General features: G+C 41.5%; 1 protein-coding gene across 8 annotated transcripts in view; it reads left to right on the top strand.

Annotated features, from left to right (window-relative positions):
• KIF6 (kinesin family member 6) overlaps positions 1 to 19,150 on the top strand; it is a 156,325-nt gene that overhangs the window by 48,816 nt on the left and 88,359 nt on the right. For all 8 annotated transcript variants that reach the window (XR_014005924.1, XR_014005925.1, XR_014005926.1 and 5 more), the window contains exons 11-13: positions 393 to 498; positions 2,568 to 2,691; positions 7,117 to 7,269. Coding sequence is in view for 1 of the 8 variants with exons in the window: in XM_081186405.1 (XP_081042531.1) it covers positions 393 to 498; positions 2,568 to 2,691; positions 7,117 to 7,269 (383 nt within the window). In the remaining 7 variants the exon portion in view is untranslated. The remainder of the gene's footprint in view (positions 1 to 392; positions 499 to 2,567; positions 2,692 to 7,116; positions 7,270 to 19,150) is intronic.

Below are 19,150 nucleotides of genomic sequence, written 5' to 3'. Positions count from 1 at the left end.
CAGAGGGTTGTAGTTCAGTTTTTGGTGATTGGGTGATACTCATCCATCTTTTACTTGATGTCAACCCTTTGAAATTAATGAAAGTGACTACGTTAGGTCCATGAATTTTAATAGGTCTGCTCCCCCAAAAAATTAGTGGGCTAGTTGAGATGACATTTAAAACAAAACAAAAAACTTACTGTAGCCAAAACCTTTTTTAAAAAATTCAAAAACATTATTTTAAACATTATTTTAAAACAATATATCCGTTTGTGATACTGTATATTGGAAAACACCAGTTGTGGTACCGTATATTGGAAACAAGCTTGCTCTCAGTCTGGTATGCCTATTTGCTTTTATCTTCTGAAGATTAAGTATATTTTCTGAAAGGTCGTATTTCCTCCTGAATTTAGGGTAGACGAACAGATTAAAAGTTTTTTGGAAGATATGGATCCTGAGAGCACATTGGAGCTAGGAGCTGATATGCGGAAGATCAAACACACTCTCAACCATTTAAAGGTATGCTTCATTGGCTGCCATTTTCAGGGGTGAGGAAGCCTTCAACACAATAATAACACTCCATGTGTTTTCATTTACTAGACATTCCAGGGAGAGAGGGAGAAGGAAATAAAAGCCCCAAATCAGAACTCCATAAAACGATACAACTGAAGCACTAAATACATTGTTCATTTCTCACAGGAGAAAATAAATTGCTTTTGGTATGCATATTGTAATCGAGAGAATCTGAGTTGTCTGGTTTGAATGTAATGTTCCTAGATTAATTAGTAAGCTTGGAATGAGAACTATGCTCATGCACTCCTTTTTCTCAAGCATCAGTTTTGGTCATGCATTCTTCAAACCAGAGTTTCCAAGGTGGGAGTACTGTGGCTTAATGTCTGTTTGCTAATGAGGATCTGAAACCATAGTTTAAAATGTGGGTTTTAAAAAAACTATTATTCAAGTGTCAAAGCCAGTGGTTGGGGAGAAGTGGCTCCAGCTACCACTAGAAGAGCTTCTGATGAATCAGCTTGCACTTAGGGCAGAGATAAGAAGCAGAAACTACAATTTCATCTTCATTTACTGCAAAAAGTGGATAATTACTGTTTTAATACTTTTATACACTGTGTGAAGCCCACCTATGTATCTTACATAAACAGACAAGCAAGCCATATTTTATTCAGCTAGGAACTATATATCCATATTTACCTATATTTACCTATGGGTTAGCCAGACTTTCATTACTGAAGTATTCCAGAAATAAGAGTAAATAGTTATGCTTTATTAGCTAAATTAACATTGCACATTTGCTTAATTAACATTCCCTAAGAACTGCTGAGTATCCCTTTATTGCTAATTTTTACAAAATGTAAATACACCAGTGTGCCTGCTCATATTGTTTTCAGTATAGACAGAGTGAAGATAAAGGGAGAAGGGTAGGTTTGTTAAGGGAGTACCCAGGATGGAATAAAGAAGGGTTTACTGAAAGAAGCTGTGGTGGTCCAGGAAATGGAGACAGACCCCCCCCATTGTATTTGACTTAGCACGAAAGCTAAGGGGGAGACAGCATCACACTAATATGATCATCCCATCAGCGCAAGCATTTCTGCTTACTAGACAGAACAGTCTTCTTCTTGTCCTCACCACTAAATTCTGGGGGTTCTTTCAACCCTCCTGAGCAGAGTTGGAAAGGTAGATGGGTATTGCGTAGATTGAGGAGCAAGCTTCTACTAGCACCACAACTTGGTTGAATATGGCCTAAAGATTCTGTTAGTGCAAAGATTTCTCCTTGCACAACGCAATATGTTCTCTTTCTCTTTTGGTGCACCCATAAATCTGTTTTGTGGTTCCTCCAATCCTCCAGAGCAGATTTGTGGGCTGCATGTGGGGGGGGGGGAATCCAGTTACGCTAGCAGTAATTATTGTGTGCACTGAACTATTTTGTTGAATACTGCCCTTTGATAGATTGGAATTGATGAGAGAGGTAGTTTGAGAAGAGATAAGAGAGTGTAGATAATATAGTTAAAGAAAGTCATCTAGGGCTTTGGTCTTCCACTAGTAGATCTGGATACACTACTGACCATGAGGAGAAGTTGTGTTAGAAACACTACCATGTGATGAAAAAAAATAAGAATTGGATCCCAAAAGGCAAGTTCTAGTCCTGAAAAATATGTGAGATTGCTGATTTAGGAGAAGACATTAAGATATATGTAGAGAAATGGGGTCAGTGGCAAAAGAAATTTTGTATAAATGCAAAGCAGGAAATAAACTGAGATGAGGAAAGAGATGCTACTAGAAAGAGAGGTTTAAATGTAAGGATGAGAAATGGCTTTTTTTTTAGAGGAAAGCAACAGAGAGAGCAGAAGGCTGGAGGAGAAGGGTGACATCAGATAAAAGTCAAGAAAGTAACAGTTGCATTCAAAATTGATTGAAATAAAATGAGAAGACAGGCACGAGGGCCATTGCAGTTGTCAGCAGCAATAGCATTTGTCTTTTACCTAGGCTAAATAAGTTGGTTTGCTTCTGATGGAGGTAGGTCAACAGAATGTCAAAACTAAAGAACTGACAATTGCTTTTGTTCCATTTAATAGAGATTGGTTAATAATGCAAAGTTACCTAACAACCCTCTGCTTGCATCAGACACTAATAATTCAATTGGATATGAAGAGTTGAAGAAGTTGAAGGATCTTCTGCAGCAACGAGACAATGAAATCAGTATCCTTGTCAACGAAAATGAGATAGTCACCAGTCTTCAAGTAAAATGGCCACTAATTTTACATGTCAATTCAAAAATGCAGTGTGACTAAAATGTGTGTGTGTGTGTGTGTGTGTGTGTTCTGTCTAAGCTGAGGTATTGGCCTGGCTTTCCATAGTGAACTACTCATACCTAAGCATCCTAGCTAGGGAAAAGGCTGATACAGGTTCCCACCATCACCACCATTCCACCTGCCACAGAGATGAGGCATCTCTGCTCTGTCTCAGGAACAGAGATAAATCCCAGTCCCTGTAAGAGGTGAGCATTCTCCTTGACTATGTTTGGCTATCTCAGGGACAGTCCACCCATCCACCTTATATTATTGCTGTTATCCATGTTCATTTTTCTTGCAGGCACCCTGATTGCAGAGGATTTCTATAGCCCTTTGTCATCTTCTAGGGACCATCTCAGACCATCCTATACATGTGCTTGAGAACAACATAATAGCGTTCTGTATATTCTAGCTACTGTAATAACCAGCTCCAGATGTGATGAGTTAACTAAGGTATTTCCCACCTAAATATGCATGGACCTTATTTTCCATGAATCAATAATTTGCCTTCCAGTTAAAGTTGTATGATTGCATAACTACACAACAATCTCAGAGGGCAATGTCCCCTCCTGTTTCCTACCCCACTGATCCATTTTACACCTTCAGAGGCAAATACGAATGATTTCTGACCCCAGAAAAGGTCATCTGACTACAACCCACATCATCACTAGACAGCTTAGCCAATGGTCAGGAATGATGAGAATTGTAGTTCAACATCATCTGGGGGCCCAAGGTTGAAGAACCCTGCCTTAGGCCTAGAGAAAGAGACAAATAGGGCCACATGTACATCCATGCCCAATGAAACTATTTAAAGGCAGTGAGCCCTCATTGCACCTGTATAACAGGGGCAGAGGAAGGGCGTGCGGTGGGTGCAGTCTGCCCTGGGTGTCACCACTGAGGGGGGGTGACAAAATGCTGGCCGGCACTCTCTGCGGGGCCTGCAGCGTGCCCAAGCCACGCATCACTCCTGGGAGAGTGGCTTGGGCGCATGCAGGCTCCGTGCTGCGCTAACGCTCCACCCGCTGCCTTCCCCCCCAGCTGTAGGGCGGCTGAGTGGGAGGAGGCAGGCAGACTCTCTAGGCCCTGCGGTGCGCCCCACCCCTGGGTGCGCCACCCCAGGTGCCTGAGCGGCTTCCTCTGCCACTGCCATATAATATGGCTCAAAGAGGAGAATCCATTTGGTACCACCTGTTGGGGGTAATACATGTGGGCAGTGCTGCTCACTGACCCCAGCAGGATGGTTTATAGCTTCCCTCCCCAGCACCAATTCAAAGAAGGCTGGTTTGGGGAGTCTCCTGATCACCTGCAGCCATACAGGCAGATGGTCTACATCCTCAGTGGGGCCTAGTCCTGATGCTGAATGCCTTTCAGGACAACAGCCTCTTAGAGACAGCTGCTTCTACAGGGGGGCAGAGGGCCTGATGTTCGCCTGTATCATTCCCCACTCCCCACCACCTCCTCCTCCTCCTCCTCCTCCTCCTGCCTTCAGTTGGGCTGAGTGGCAATCTAGCCACTATTTCCACTCCCCCTGCACTCTCACAGTGGCAGGGGAATCCCAGAACCACAAGAGTATGCATGTCCTCACTAGAATGGGGCAGAAGCTGGGAGAGACTGACAGCTATTTGTTCCTGTCCCATAAACTCCCCCTCACACAGGTAATGCTGCAGGTCAGGGGAGCCTCTTTCTGAAAGGAGACACATTGGTATTTCAGCTGGGTTAGACATCATGTTTGTATTTCATTGTCTGAGTGAGTTCTTCAACTAAATTCCATAACAAATGTTTGCTACACCTTTTTTACCAGTCTCCAAGGTTTACTCTTATTGCCTGCTCTGAAGTAGGCTAGTTTAATCTCCTGGATGTAAAAGCTTTAGTGTGTTGCTTAGTCCTGACCTAGATCCAGGTTTCTGGGAATCTTATGTGAAGCACTTTCTGAAAAATAATAATAATGGAAAATAGCAATGCTATATAAAGCACGATTTATTGCCATTCAAATAGTTGAATTTCCTGTAATTGTTATTTTTAGTCAAATGAAATGTTGCTGAACTGTGGATTTAGAGTAAATGTAAATTTTTATTAAACCTAAGATTCAGTATATATAAAATTTAGCTTTTGAAATAGTGCTGTGCATTCTATAAATTCATAGAAAATATATACATAGCTGTAGTTTTAGTAAGGCATAGAAAATATAATTACTGTATTCTAGTTTTTTGGTTATTTGAAAGAACTGCATGCAGATAACAGCATTTTATTTTTGAACTGGGGCAAAAAAACTATTCTAGGTTAAAATCAGGTCTGGTTTAAAAGTCCATTTATATAACATGAACCACATTTTATATGATGTTGTTTAATATTTAGATATGTTTTACAGTCAGAAGAATCACTGCATGGTTAAGCTGGATAGGTCAAACTGTATCCCACCACTGTAAAACCTGAATATAATAAATATTATTAAAATATTGAAGAGTTGTCAAAACTGAAATTTGGCATGGTATATCTACATGACGTGACACGCTCTGATTAATTTTCAGACTGATGCATTGAGGAATTGCTGAGATAATGTGTTTACAATCTTTTACCTTTGTGCCCCCTCCCCCCATTTGTGACCATTCTTTGCCCTGGCATAACATATCACCAAGTTTTTTCTTGACCTCTTTTAACACTGTTCCTGTTCTGGTTAAAATCTATTTTGTCTTTATGGAGATTTTATCTTTTAAATCAGCTTCCACCTGGCTGCAGGCCAACAGCAGAAGCAATGATGATACCATAGGGCTATTCTCTCAGCTCTCCTGAGAGACAGCTTCATGGATAGCTCATTTGGTAGAGCATGAGTCTGTGAATCTAAGGGTTGTTGGTTTGAGCCCCATGTTGGGTAAAAGATAGGTTGGACTAGATAATGTTTGTGGTCCTTTCCAACTCTATGACTCTATGATTCCTTCTCTCCCTTAGTTGTTTCTATTCAAGCTCATCATTTTGCAAGCTTCGTAACTTGAACTGGCATTTCAGTTTTTCATGGTCCCCTTACTTCCCCATCCCACTTTTCCTTTTGTGTACAATCTTTTAGATTGTAAGTGTGTAGACATGGACTGTCTTGTTTGTTAGTGATACTATGTAAGCTGCTCCATGAGTCTGTTAGGCTGAAGTGCAGAGTAAATTGGCTGAAGAAGAAAACAATGGAAAAGTAAAAGGTATCCTAGTTGTACCTTACTTTCCAATGAAGATTGGGACTGGTGGTAGTGAGTGAAACCTATTTGACTTTTGGAGGGGGGCTTAGTCAATTTAAATTGATTTAAGGTGGTCTGGGGGCTTTTTAACAAGTTTCTTATTTTTAAAGTACTTTAAAGTAAAGCCTCTGAGTGTTTTTGCCATACACAGCCAGAAGAATGTCCTGGAAATGATGCAGTGGAGTCCACACACCCCGGCGAAAAACCCCATAAAACATTCTGTTGGTTGGAAGTTCAGATCAGCCATGGTAAATAAGTTAAGTTCCCCTATTAAGCAAATAATTCAAGTAAGGACAGGTCGTGTTGCAGGGCATGGTCAGTCCTAAGCCTCTTCCTTCAACAACAATGACTGCCAGAAGCCTGAGAAGGAAGCTGTGGCTGCCAAGTAAGGTGGAGAAGTGTTTTGTGTATAAGCGTGGGATGTGTGAGGATTTGCAAGTGTGTTAAGGCCTTTATCTATCTGTGTTTGGAGGGTTTGCAGGGTTCTGGGCAGCTGGTTCCAACACTGTTCAACTGTGGTTTGTGTCAAACCAACCATAGTTAATGTTAACCAGTTTGTCACTTCAGACTGCAGTTATGTAGAAGTGAAAACTTCTGTCTGTATAGGAGGGGGAGAAGGGAGAAAGAAGTACACAAACTCAAGGCTTGCCTAGGCTAATTCATGCCACACTAAACTGCGCTTTCACATAACATCCGAATGCAATTTGTGTGAGTCTATAGAATTTATTTGCTGGCTATTTGATGCAGAGATTATGCCTGGTGCTTTGGCTTGCAGTTTCTGTGCTTTTTGGTATATATGAGTCACTTTGTTAGTGGCCTAACATATGTTTAGCATATATACCCTGGACATGGCTAGCCTGCTGGGGACTTAGGTATGATTCTGGTGTAGCTCTGTAAGCTGCCTGGGTGGGATTCCATCTGGGAACCATATGTAAAGCTCTGTGTGCTCTCTGAAAGGTGAGCAGGGTATATGTTGAAATACATAAAAGTAAAAGATAAAATAAATAATGCTTTTTGCTTTTAATATATAATCAACAGACCTCTTATTGTAAGAAGAGTGTTTATAGTTGTCTCAAATTTGCTTCAGAAATTTTCCTTAAAATGAACGTTAGATATTTTAGTAAATATGTTAAAGAAGGAAAAAAAGAAAGCGCAAGATGCTCTTCTCCAACTCAGTTCTTCTCCCAAGGAGATCACAACCTCAGAAAGTGAGATATTTTCTGTCCCTTTGGAAAATAGATCCAGTTTACTTCACAGGAACACAGGTTAGTGGCTTCAGACTATTCTCCAGTGTTTAATTACTATGTGCCATCCCTTGAGGTGCTGTACTTAAGTGTAGAATATAATAAAGGCTGACTGTAGTATTTCTGTATCATGTCTCTACTCTTTTGCTTCTACTTCATATATGCAGAAAGGTTTGTTTGTCCAGCCAATTAGGTGTCATAAGTAGCTTTTACTCGGTGGAAAATGTGATTAAGAAACGGCTATCAAGTCCTGGAACAGTGCCTCGATTAATTAATAGTCTGGAGAGCCAATAAACTGAAACAGGCAGATTCCCTGTGTTTGAGTGGTTTCTGAGTCTGGGAATTGGTCAGTTGTCTGTTCTAGATGGGGTTGCAGTCCCTCTGAAGGAACAAGTATGTAGCTTGTGGGTACTCATTGATCCAGCATTGTCACTGGAAGCTCAAGTGTCCTCAGCTTCTAGGAGTACTTTTTATCAGCTCTGGCCGGTAAGCCAGCTACAACCATTCCCCGACAGGGATAGCTTGGCAACAGTAGTTTGTGCAGTGGTAACCTCTAGACTTGATTGCTGTAATGTTATTTACTAGGGGCTGCCTTTGAATTTTGTCAGAAACATGCAGCTAGTGTAAAACACATTTGCACAGTTTGCTCTCTGGGGCAAGCAGTTGACAACATGTGACACCTCTGTCCCACAGACTGCAAATTAGTTGCTGAATTAGATTCAAGGTTTCACTCCTGGTTTATAAAGACTGGGGTATCTGGGAAGCCAGCTCTCCTTATACATTCCAACCTGTTGACTTGGATCTCTGGATTAAGATCCATTGATGATGCCACAAGTGCTTGTGGTGAATCAAGCAGAGATTTGACCATGTGCTTTTAACATTGTGGCATCCATTCTGTGGAATTCCCTTCACCTAGAAGTGAAGCAAGCCCCAATGTTATGTTTTTGTCATTTGTTGAAAACTTTGTCTTTTTTATCTCTGTAGTTTTTATTTCTTGTTATGTTTTAGTGCTGCTTGATTATCTGCATTATGTTTTATATGATATTTATGTACATCACTCTGCAGTTTTCTGGATGTAGTTGGTTTAGAAATTCTGAAATCAGTCAGTCTTACTGTGAGCTTTAATAAAGCCAATTATACTTAGGGAGGCTGTTCATTGTATGGCTTATATTATCTATGGTAAGAGTGGGGAGCTGCCAGTCTGCTGGCCAAATGTAGCCTCCTCATTTGGCCTGCAAGGCCATTTTGGGGAAGCTGTGCCCACTCACCTAACACCTGAAATCTTACATGATGTCAGGGGTAGATAAGAGATTTAATTCCCTGTAGAAGAAATGTGAACATTGTCAAGGTAGAAATTCTACTATTTAATAAAAAAGGTATAAAACATCCTTTCTCTTAGTTAAATGTCATGATTTCTTTGAACAAGTTTTGTGTTAAGTAAAATGAAATCTGATTATATGAATGGTTCACTACAGACCTTTCTTACAGTACAGGCATTTAAGCAGTCTGATAGGCCAGTTAAATTTTGGGGAGGAGGGCAGGAACCAAATCCTTCCTTTGTTATATTGAAGTGAAGGAAAGCTTGAATACTAAATGTCAGAATCAGAACTTTATTAGCAAAGCCAACAGGCCACAGCTATACAAGAATTAAAAATAAAATAGAATAAACATAAAAGGGGATAAAAACAAACAAAAAGAGGTCCGTCAGATGAACACGTCTGTCACTCAGATGGTGGCCCTCAATTTCACAGCTCTCTCGATGTACCTTGCGACCTTCTCTGTTATCTGACTGTCCGTATCAGAAAAGAGAAAGAACAGTATAATGTCTTGTGGACGGCCGGGGTTGGGGAGAATGAGTGGAGTAATAATCTCATTCCTTAGGTCTTTATAAAGGGGGCAGGATAGGAGGACGTGGGACACTGTTTCCGTGTTACCATCTCTACATGGGCAGAGTCGTTTTTCAAATGGAGTCTTTTGGTAACGACCTTCGAGTACGGCAGAAGGAAGAACATCCCATCTAGCCAATGTAAAGGCGCGTCTGTATTTTGGGATGGTTAATTTAGACAAATATGAAGCTGGGAAATCAAAGTGGGCAGGGGGAAAGTAAGTATACCATGGACACATTTTCTTTAAGATAGTCAGGTTGTTTTGCCGTTCAATGTCTTTCAGGCGCTGGCCTATTAGGCTCTTTGCTTTAATAAGGCCCATTGATAGTAGGGATTGCGAATGCAGACCGCATGTAAGGAGTTTTTGATGCACAGTTTTGAACCACATGCTTTTATGAGGGTCTTGCATTACTAGAGGCAGTAGACCGGGTGGATTTAGATTAAGGCGAAGCCAATAGTTGAGTGTTCTTTGCCAGGTCTGAGTTTCTACAGATGGGAGGCAGGCCTCGAGTCGTAAAGCTGCGTTTGGGACACAGGAGGGGACACCGAATATCTGCCTTAGGAATTTAGACTGTACAGTTTCAAGACTTGAGCAGTGGTTCCCCGTCCAGATTTGTGCCCCATACAGTAACTGCGCCAGAGGTTTTGCCTGAAAGACTTCAGAGGCTGCTGGAATATATCTGCCCCCCTTCGTGTAAAAGAAGCGCGACAGCATCTTAATACTTTGAGCTGCTTTTTCTTTGGCATATTTTTGATGGACATCCCAGGACCCGGTCGACTGGAAGACGATACCCAGATATTTAAAGGCTTTGACCTGTTCGATTGTCTGGTTATCCATCCTCCAGCTATATTGTCTGCATTTCCTTCCAAAAACCATGATTTTGGTTTTCTGATAGTTTATTACCAGTTGCTCTCTCCTACAGTATGCTGAAAATTCACCTATGAGCCTATTTAAGCCTATTCTTGTTCGAGATAGGAGTATCGCATCATCAGCATACAAAAGCACGGATATTGGTTTGTCAGCCAGTTTGGGGGCATGGAAGTCCGGAGATGACAAACAGTTAACCATATCATTGATGTAAAAGTTGAATAGAACTGGAGCCAGGATGCAACCTTGCTTGACCCCCTTGCTGACAGGAACTGGTCCTATAAGATGGCCATTTAACGAAGTTCTTACATGCAACACCGTGTCTTTATATAAACAGCTGATCAAAAATAACAGTCTTTTATCTGTACTTGATGCGCTCAATTTGTCCCAGAGTCTTGCATGTGGAATTGAATCGAAGGCAGCCTTTAAATCGATAAAGGCTGCGTATAGCACCCCACGGGATTTTTTGGCATATTTGTCAATTAGGTAGGCTAGGGTGAAGCAATGGTCCATGGTGGATCTGCCTTGCCTGAAACCCGCCTGCTCTTCCGCTAAAATAGCTTCAGTTTCCAGCCAGCTGGTTAGCTTAATGTAAAGATGTTTAGCATATAGTTTGCTGGGTATGGGCAGAAGGCTGATTGGTCTGTAGCTCGCCGGGTCTGGCATAGGTCCTTTTTTATAGGTTGGAATAACTATTGCCTCTGTCCAGCCATCTGGAAGTAGACCCGTTGAGTCAATCCAGGAAAATAGAGATGCCAACAGGGGGGCCCACCAGCCGATGTTAGACTTCAGAAGTTCGGCAGGGATATAATCGTTCCCTGGGGCCTTATTGTTCTTTAATTGTGCGATTAGGTTCTCAACTTCCTTTGCAGTTACTGGTGGCCAATGAGGTAGGTCCTCCAATTGGATGCGTAGTTTATAATGTTGGGCTTCCTGGTCATGAAACAAGGATTGAAAATGACGCAACCACTCCATTGGTTCCACTGTACAGATGGGATTGGTGCGCTCCTGGTCCAGTAGACCAGATATGGTTCGCCAAAAGCAAGTAGTATCTTTCTCGTGCGATGCCTTAACCAAGCTTTGCCATGCGGCTCGTTCAGCTTCCAATTTCTTTCTCCTTAATAATTGTTTGTAGGACCGTCTCACATAAATATAATCATTAAGTAGGGTGGCAGTCCCTAATTTCCTATATCTCTGGTAGGCTGATCTCGTTTGTCTCCTTGTTTGCCTGCACTCCAGGTCAAACCAGCTAGCACCGTCCTTTGCCCTCTTTGTGGCGGAGCTGTGTATCGCTGTTGTTAAGTGGGGTTTCAGTCTTTCCAAAAGTAATTTGAAGCGTTCCATGATCGCGTCTGCTGAATTGCCTGTCACAATAGCGGATCGAATAAGCTTTAACTCTGCTGACTGAAGGAGGAGGGTTAGATTTTCATTCAATGTCAGTACTGAAAAAGAAGACCATATTGTTCTTTTTAAAATAGCAGTGGTCTCAGTGTGTTTATGTTGTTTGGACATGTGTTCTAAATAGTCACCTGGAACTATTCAGTGCTCTAGAACAGTGTTTCCCAACCGGTGTTCCGCGGCACACGAGTGTGCCGTGAGACATCGGCTGGTGTGCCGCGAGATGCCTGGAGGGAGGCGGGCGAGTCGGGCGGCGAGAGGCGGGGCAGCGGCGGCGAGGAGAGGCCGCGCCTCCTGCTGCTGCCTGGCGCTCCTCCTCGCAGCCGGCAGCGCTGCCTGGGCGCCTCCGCGCGACTCTGCCTCGCTGGGTTTGGTCTCCCAGCAGAGACGGGTCACACGCGCACCTCCCTCCCTCCCTCAGCCTGCACGGAGGGAGAGCCAGAGAGAGGCATCGCTCCTGCGCGGCGGGAGAGGGAGCAGCCGGAGCGATGCCCCAAACGAAGGCATGGGACCGGAGGGGAAATCCTCTCCGAGGAGGATTGAGCGCAGCTGAGAGAAGCCTTTCGAGGAGCTGCCGTGTCCCCTGGAAACCCCCTTCCCAGCTCTGCCTGCCTGCCTGCCCAAAGCTTGGAGGTTCCCCGGCAAGGGGGAGGGGAAAAACTTTCACTTTTGTGCGTCCCTCCCGGCGTGACGCTGCGCGCTGACGTCACGGGGCGGGGCTTTAATGGTGGTGTGCCGCGAGATTTTTTTTCAGTAAACAGGTGTGCTGTTGCCCAAAAACGTTTGGGAAACACTGCTCTAGAAGTCCCCACATGACTCACTCCATCCTTTTAACCATTTGAGATTCCAAAAAAACAAACAAAAGCAAACCATGAGTGCTGAAAGGCATCTGAGATAGAAGTTTTCATTCAAACAACTTCCCACCATCAATAACGCTTCGGGTTAAAGAAGGACAGAACTTTCTTTATGTATGCAACAACAGCAGCAAGAATACTCATTGCAAGGTATTGGAAGACCCAAGATCTACCCACACTGGAAGAATGGCAGATGCAACTGATAGACTACATGGAGTTGGCTGAAATGACTGGCAGAGTTCGGGACCTGGGAGAAGAGACGGTGGAAGAGGACTGGAAAAGATTCAAAGACTATCTACAAAAACATTATAAACTGAATGAATGTTAGGAGAATGCACGATTGAAAGGAACATGGCAGCAGTAACTTTATTGTAAGACACATGATAATAAGTGATGTTTAAGGAAATGAGGAAATTTGAAGCAATATTATGTCTAAGCCAAGTAGTCTATTTTATGATAAATTCATTTAAAAAGTTGGAACATAATATTTGAGAATTATATAATAAGAATGGAAGTAAGATAACAAATTGCTGCATATGAGTACATGACGGAGAACGCAGGGAAGGGGGATGCGAGGAAGTTCAAAGACTATGAAAGTATGATCTGTGAAAAACCTTTATCTTATCTGTATTTCTTTTTTCTATTCTTTCTTTATTCTACAATCTTACTTTATTTCTTTGTTTGTAATATGGTGATGGTATTTTGTATGTTTGGTGTATTTAAAAATTGTAATAAATATCTTTAATAAAAAAAATAAAAATAAAACCACTATCAAGTATTAGATGAGGAATAAACAGGTGATCAAAAATAAACGGAGTTGGGTCCATAGGGCTCCTAAGACAAGTGGAAGAGTCATACCTTTGACATTACAATTTCAGAAGTTGTAGTCAGTTCTAAGCAGAATGACAAAAAAATGTACTGTGAAGAAGAAAAATAGAAATGGAGACAATTTAAATGATGAAACTTGACCTTGATTTTTTTTTTTTACTAACATTAGGAAAAGTGGTTAATAAGTAATCCCAAAATGGATTAACATTTAGTGTGCAATGACGGTTTGAGAGGTAGAGCAACAGAACGGAAGAGCCTAATAATACTGAGTGGTAACAGGAGGGCGGGAGAGAACACCCACAGCCTTACCAGTAGGAGATGCAAGATAGCTAAAGAGTGTGGTAACAATGCTTTAGATACGTAAATAAAGTCAGTATGCTACATAAAGCTAAACCTTCTGAAAGTGTGGGTTGCAACCCACACAGATGGGTCCCAGAATATTTCGAGGAGGATTGCGCAATGAGGAGCTTTTTCATTTAGTATAATGGAAGGTGTCCCAAAGGTCATTTAATTCAACCTCTTGTCATTGCAGGAAACTGGGAAGATCCAGTTCTGATGTAAGATTAAAGCATGGCTTAATGCAAATGAGCAAGCATGTGGGTTCCCAGAGAGGAGATTGTGGCTGCTCCTCCCTGGCCAATTTGCTGTTGCACTGCACTGAGCTAAGTCATGGGTGTCATCTGGATTTGAGTTTGTTCTATGGTTCAGAGTTCGTGGTTTGTCTGGGAGAGCTACATGATTATATGAGACACAGATAGCATCCTAAACCAAACCATAGCTTAGCTCAGCACAGCAGCAAAATGATCAAGAAAAAGAAAAGCTACTGCAATCTCCTTTCTGCAAACAACACAATTCAAACAAGCACAATTCAAAGTGTTGGTGCTGACCTTTAAAGCAGTAAATGGCCACTGCCCAGTATACTTGAAGGAGTGTCTCCACCCCCATCGTTCAGCCTCACCGAGGTCCAGCCTCGAGGGCCTCCCATCAGATGTCAAGGAAACAAATATCCACTTTTAGAAGGCATCTGAAGGCAGCCCTGTTTAAGGAAGCTTTTAATGTCTGATGTTTTATTGTATTTTTAATATTTTGTTGGAAGCCGCCCAGAGTGGCTGTGAAAACCCAGCCAGATGGGCAGAGTATAAATAAATTATTGTTATTGTTATTATTATTATTATTAACAACAACAGCAACAACAAAGAGACTGAGTTAAAAATGCAAGAACCAAATTTAGGTTCACCTTGATACTACTTGAATTAGGGTCATGAGACGAAGGCTGCAAAATTCCTAGACACTAAGAAGTGAACCTCATTACATGTAGTAGGAATTACATTTGAATAAACATGTACAGGAGTGCTCTGTTAACATCTGAAAATTGAATATCTGAAGAAAAAAATTAATATCTGTTCTAACAACTCTATTGTGCTATGTTAAATCTTGCTTGTCAGGTCTAGTCTGCCTTGGAATCCTCTCATGTTTCATTATCAGTAGATGTCTTGGGTTTGATAAAATGAGTAGCTTGAGTCTGAGCCAGTGGTATAGAACTCACAAGTAGATGTATGATATTAAAGCAAGGGTGTTTTCCCCCATATAAATATTTTCCACATTTCATTTACTTTATGAATCCAGTTTACAATCAAGAAGAGATTTCCTATATATTATTAAACTGCTACGTCATTTCTTTTCATTTTGTGGCATGCTATATTTTCATTTGTTCCTGTAGGTAGTGTGAAATTTAATTGCCAGAAGGTGCTTTTTTCATAATTATTGCTTTCAGATTAGTGATCTAAACCATTGTGAAGAACCTGCAACTTAGAGCCATGTAAGAATTCTGTAAGAGTTCTTCATGATCATTTGGATGGAATGGCCTAGGAAAGAGTAGATTTAACAACTGTTCTTTATACCTACTACAGTCAAAGGAGATAATCAAAGTGGTAAACAAAGTATGAAAATGAACATAAAAATAAAATTGACAATAATAGTTAAAATAGCTTCAACACAGTTCAAGACTAAAACAAACATTTAAAAATGGGACACATTTTTGTGGTAACAATAAGATTAAACAGCGACTGAATCAAAGGCTTTTTTTAAAAAAAGAAAGTCTTCAAGTTAGATTTAACTTCCAAGAGCAGGGTGTTCCCCATAACAAGAGCCACAGAGCAGGTTTGGGGCAGCTCAGACCCATGGGCCAAATGGGGCCCTTCAAGCCTGTCTAGTCCTCAGTACTCTCCCAATTTTTGCCTCCTCCCCAAGCCTGCTCCCCTCTCTCCAGGCCCCAAAACCTCCCTGGGTCCTTTTGCTACTGCAGTGTGTCCTTGAACTGTGATCATGTCTCCTTGCTTGTCTGGATAGAGACTGGTGATGTGTGTGTTGATACCTGTATGGCTGGAATGTAGCCTGCTGTACAAAGGTAGGAGTAACATACATTGCATTGTCCACTTTTGCCTCTGGCTTGCAGTCTCCAGAAGGTTTCCCACAATGCAATGCAGCCCCCAGAGTGAAAAAAGGCTCCCTATCACTGCCATAGAGAAAGCCCTCTCATGTATTGCCACCAACTGTACCTCAGAATTCGGTTGCATGTGCAAGAGGACGACATCACTTGAGCTTAAAGGACAGACAGATTCTCAGAGGAGATGGGTTTTCAAGTAGCTATTTAGGGCTGATAATCAGCACCTTGAATTGAACTTGAAAAGGAATCAGCAGTCCAGTCTTGTCTTGCCAACCCAATGTCAACAGTAGATGGGCACGCAGAACCCAGAGAATGCTGAACTGCATAGGAAGATGGATTACTTAATTTTGTAAAAAGTGGACAACTTCAATATCTTATTTTTATTTAGAGATACAAGCATATGCTTGCCATCTTCTGTCTAGTCTGTCCAGCAAGCTTCTGGCAACATAGATGAAACTCACAGATCGTTACAAATATAAACTTGTAGAAATATAAAATTTTAAATGCCTTTATAATGTATACCTGTCAAGCAAGTGAAAGCTGACTGGTCTGATTGGAATGAGGAGAAGTCCTTTGTGTTCTAATCAATTCTTTCTTGGGCAAATAAAAGAGAGATCTGTTGCAGATTTCATTTGTAGTGTTCTCTTTCCCACTTAGTTAATTTTCTTCATTATCTTTCTTATCTATTTCCAATTGACTTATAAAAAGAGAGTCTGGCTGAAGCAGGAAAAGTAGAATTAACTCACAGACTCCATTTGATGGCAAAAACCTCCTGGAACAAAGAATTAAAAACACTGGAGACAGCCTTATCCAGATGAGTTGAATATGTTATTCTGGAATCCAACAAGAAGGCTGGAAAAACATGACCTTCAAATCTTAGAACACATTCAGTAAGATCTGACTACACATCTTGATCAGAAATAAATACACAGAGGAGGTCGGACAAAGCAGCCAATAGCAACCTTTCCAACATCCATAAAACACTAGACCACCTAACTTCATCATCTGTTGACTTTGGCCACTGAATGTTATTATCTGCCTTGGTTTTTTATTTAAAAAAATAGTTTTACTCTCTTAATTTCACTTCTCTGTTAATGGTTGTGTGTGTGTGTAATAGTCACTATTTTTTATGAACAGATAATCTGAACTAGGGAACAAGGGCGCTCTCTTGTTTTGTGGCCTGCGATTTTCTCTCTCTCAATCTCCAGATGTCCTTTTAGCAGCAACAGATACCTGGATGATGCTTTATGAGCTAGATTTGATCCTTCCTTCTTGCAGAATATGTTAGTGGCATTTGCTGCAGTTGAACTCATGGTAAATTTTGATATTAGCTCAATAGTAGAAGAAAAGCCACAACTTAAAACTCCACACAGCAAGAATTTAGCTGGCAGAAATGTAAAGGATGAAGAAAGGCAGTGTGGTTAATGATCTAACTTGAGTGGATTCCTTTTTATCAGAAATCACACATTTTTAATTGGCACAATATCACAAATAAAGACACAAATGCCAATAGTGTGAAAATAAAAAAGTTGTTAAAGATATGCAGATGGTATTCATTTCAACCGTTCTCAAAACAATCCATTATTATACCATTTTTATAGGATTAATTCCAATGATGTCAAAGAAACCCAATCAGCATCTGCTGGTCCTGCTGGAGACCACGTTCCCCAAACTGATCTCTGACTAGGACTTAGCTGAGCTAGAGAAGGACTGCTGCTTCTTGGCTTTCTTGTTGGAAGCCATTGCCCACTCTTAGGCTCTTGCTTCAGAGCCCACCTAGACATAGCAACAAGGAGGAAAAGGATTGCTGCCCAACAGTCGCAGCTCTGGGGAAAGAATGAGCAAGCCTCAAATTGAACTAGCAAGTTCAGTGTGTGTGTGTGTGTGTGTGTGTGTGTTACTGTTTTTACTATTCCTCTGGGAGCCGCCCGGAGTGGCTGGGGAAACCCAGCCAGATGGGCGGGGTATAAATAATAAAATTTTATTGTTGTTGTTGTGAATGCGAATACCTGGAGTCTATTGCCCTGAACCCACAGAAACCTGGAACCAGCCTTGATTCCAAATGATGGGACTGATTGCAGTTGTAGTCCAAAAGACCTGCAAGGTACAAGGTGGTTAAAGGTTGATTTACTTAATCCGCCAGAGTCTCCCAAGTTTCCATTGTAGAAGTTTCCTTACGTAAGACATGGCTGATGGTTACTTGTCCACATTTTTCTTACCGTTCACCCATGTGTTTTTGACAGGATGTGGATTCATTTTGAGAAATGTTACACTGTGTGTGAGAGAAAGAATGACTTGTTCAACACCCAGTGAACTCCATAGCTGAACAAAGACTTGTGATTTATTAGAAACTTCACAAATGGGTTCCATAGAGCAGAATTCTTAAACCTTGGGCCCCCAGACATTGGTCTACAACCTGCAGCATCCCTATCCAGAGAGCCAGTGTGGTGTAGTGGTTAAGAGCGGTAGTCACGTAATCTGGGGAACCAGGTTTGAGTCTCCGCTCCTCCACATGCAGCTGCTGGGTGACCTTGGGCCAGTCACACTTCTTTGAAGTCTCTCAGCCCCACTCACCTCACAGAGTGTTTGTTGTGGGGGAGGAAGGGAAAGGAGAATGTTAGCCGCTTTGAGACTCCTTAAAGGGAGTGAAAGGCGGGATATCAAATCCAAACTCTTCTTCTATCCAGCTTATTCAATTGTTAGGGATGATGGGAGTGGGAGTCCTTCAACATCTGGGGACCCAAGGTTGAGGTAGACAACTAGTACAAAGCCTATGGACCTTAATAGTATAGGCATGCCTAAAGAAAAAGATTACTCCTGATTTCATTGATTAGTAAGTAGTTCCTCTTCTCTCTGCTGTGTTGCTTGTACAGTGAGCATCATGTCCTGAAATGATCTCCTCCTTAATCCTGAGAGGGGGAGGGCTTTGTCCTAGATCTTTATTAGATGTTTGTGCTGATTTAAGAGCTTTTTTGGTATTGGTTGATTTAAAAGTTCTGCTGCATAGTAAAAGGAACCTGCTGAAATCAGTGGCAAATCCCCAGTTAATTAAAAAAATCATCCAAAGGCTATTTAAAAACAACCTACTAATTATAATTTCCGTGCGCTGCTCTGGTTCGCCAGAAGTGGCTTAGTCATGCTGGCCACATGACCCGGAAGCTGTACACCGGCTCCCTCGGCCAATAAAGTGAGATGAGCACCGCAACCCCAGAGTCGTCTGCGACTGGACCTAATGTGTCTTGTATCACAGATAAATAATAATTATGATACGCTGTTTCTTTTGCAGAAGAATATAATTGAGGTTTTAATAAACATGCCATTAATATCTAGAATTCTCAGATATGGACGAAGATTGAATGTAAAATTCTAGAGCTGTTTCAAGAAATGAACTTTAAGGCTATATTGAAGGACTTTATCTTTTTGAGGCAAGTTGTTTAGTTAATTCTTATGTTTCATTTGGAATCCTTTTTTGTGTGAAGATTTTAGCGTTCCTTTGTTTTTAATAGATGTGCTTTAGACTAAAAATTATTGGGAATGAGTTTATAGAGTTGTGTGTGCATATCTCCTGTTTTGCAGAGGCTTCCCTCATTAAGGCTGACTGCAGATAAACTATGCCCAAACT

The sequence above is a fragment of the Podarcis bocagei genome, assembly GCF_964188305.1.
Source record: "Podarcis bocagei genome assembly, chromosome: 3".
Lineage (NCBI taxonomy): Eukaryota > Metazoa > Chordata > Lepidosauria > Squamata > Lacertidae > Podarcis > Podarcis bocagei.
The sequence above is the reverse complement of the archived record's forward strand: the minus strand, read 5'-3'. Positions and strand labels throughout refer to the sequence as shown.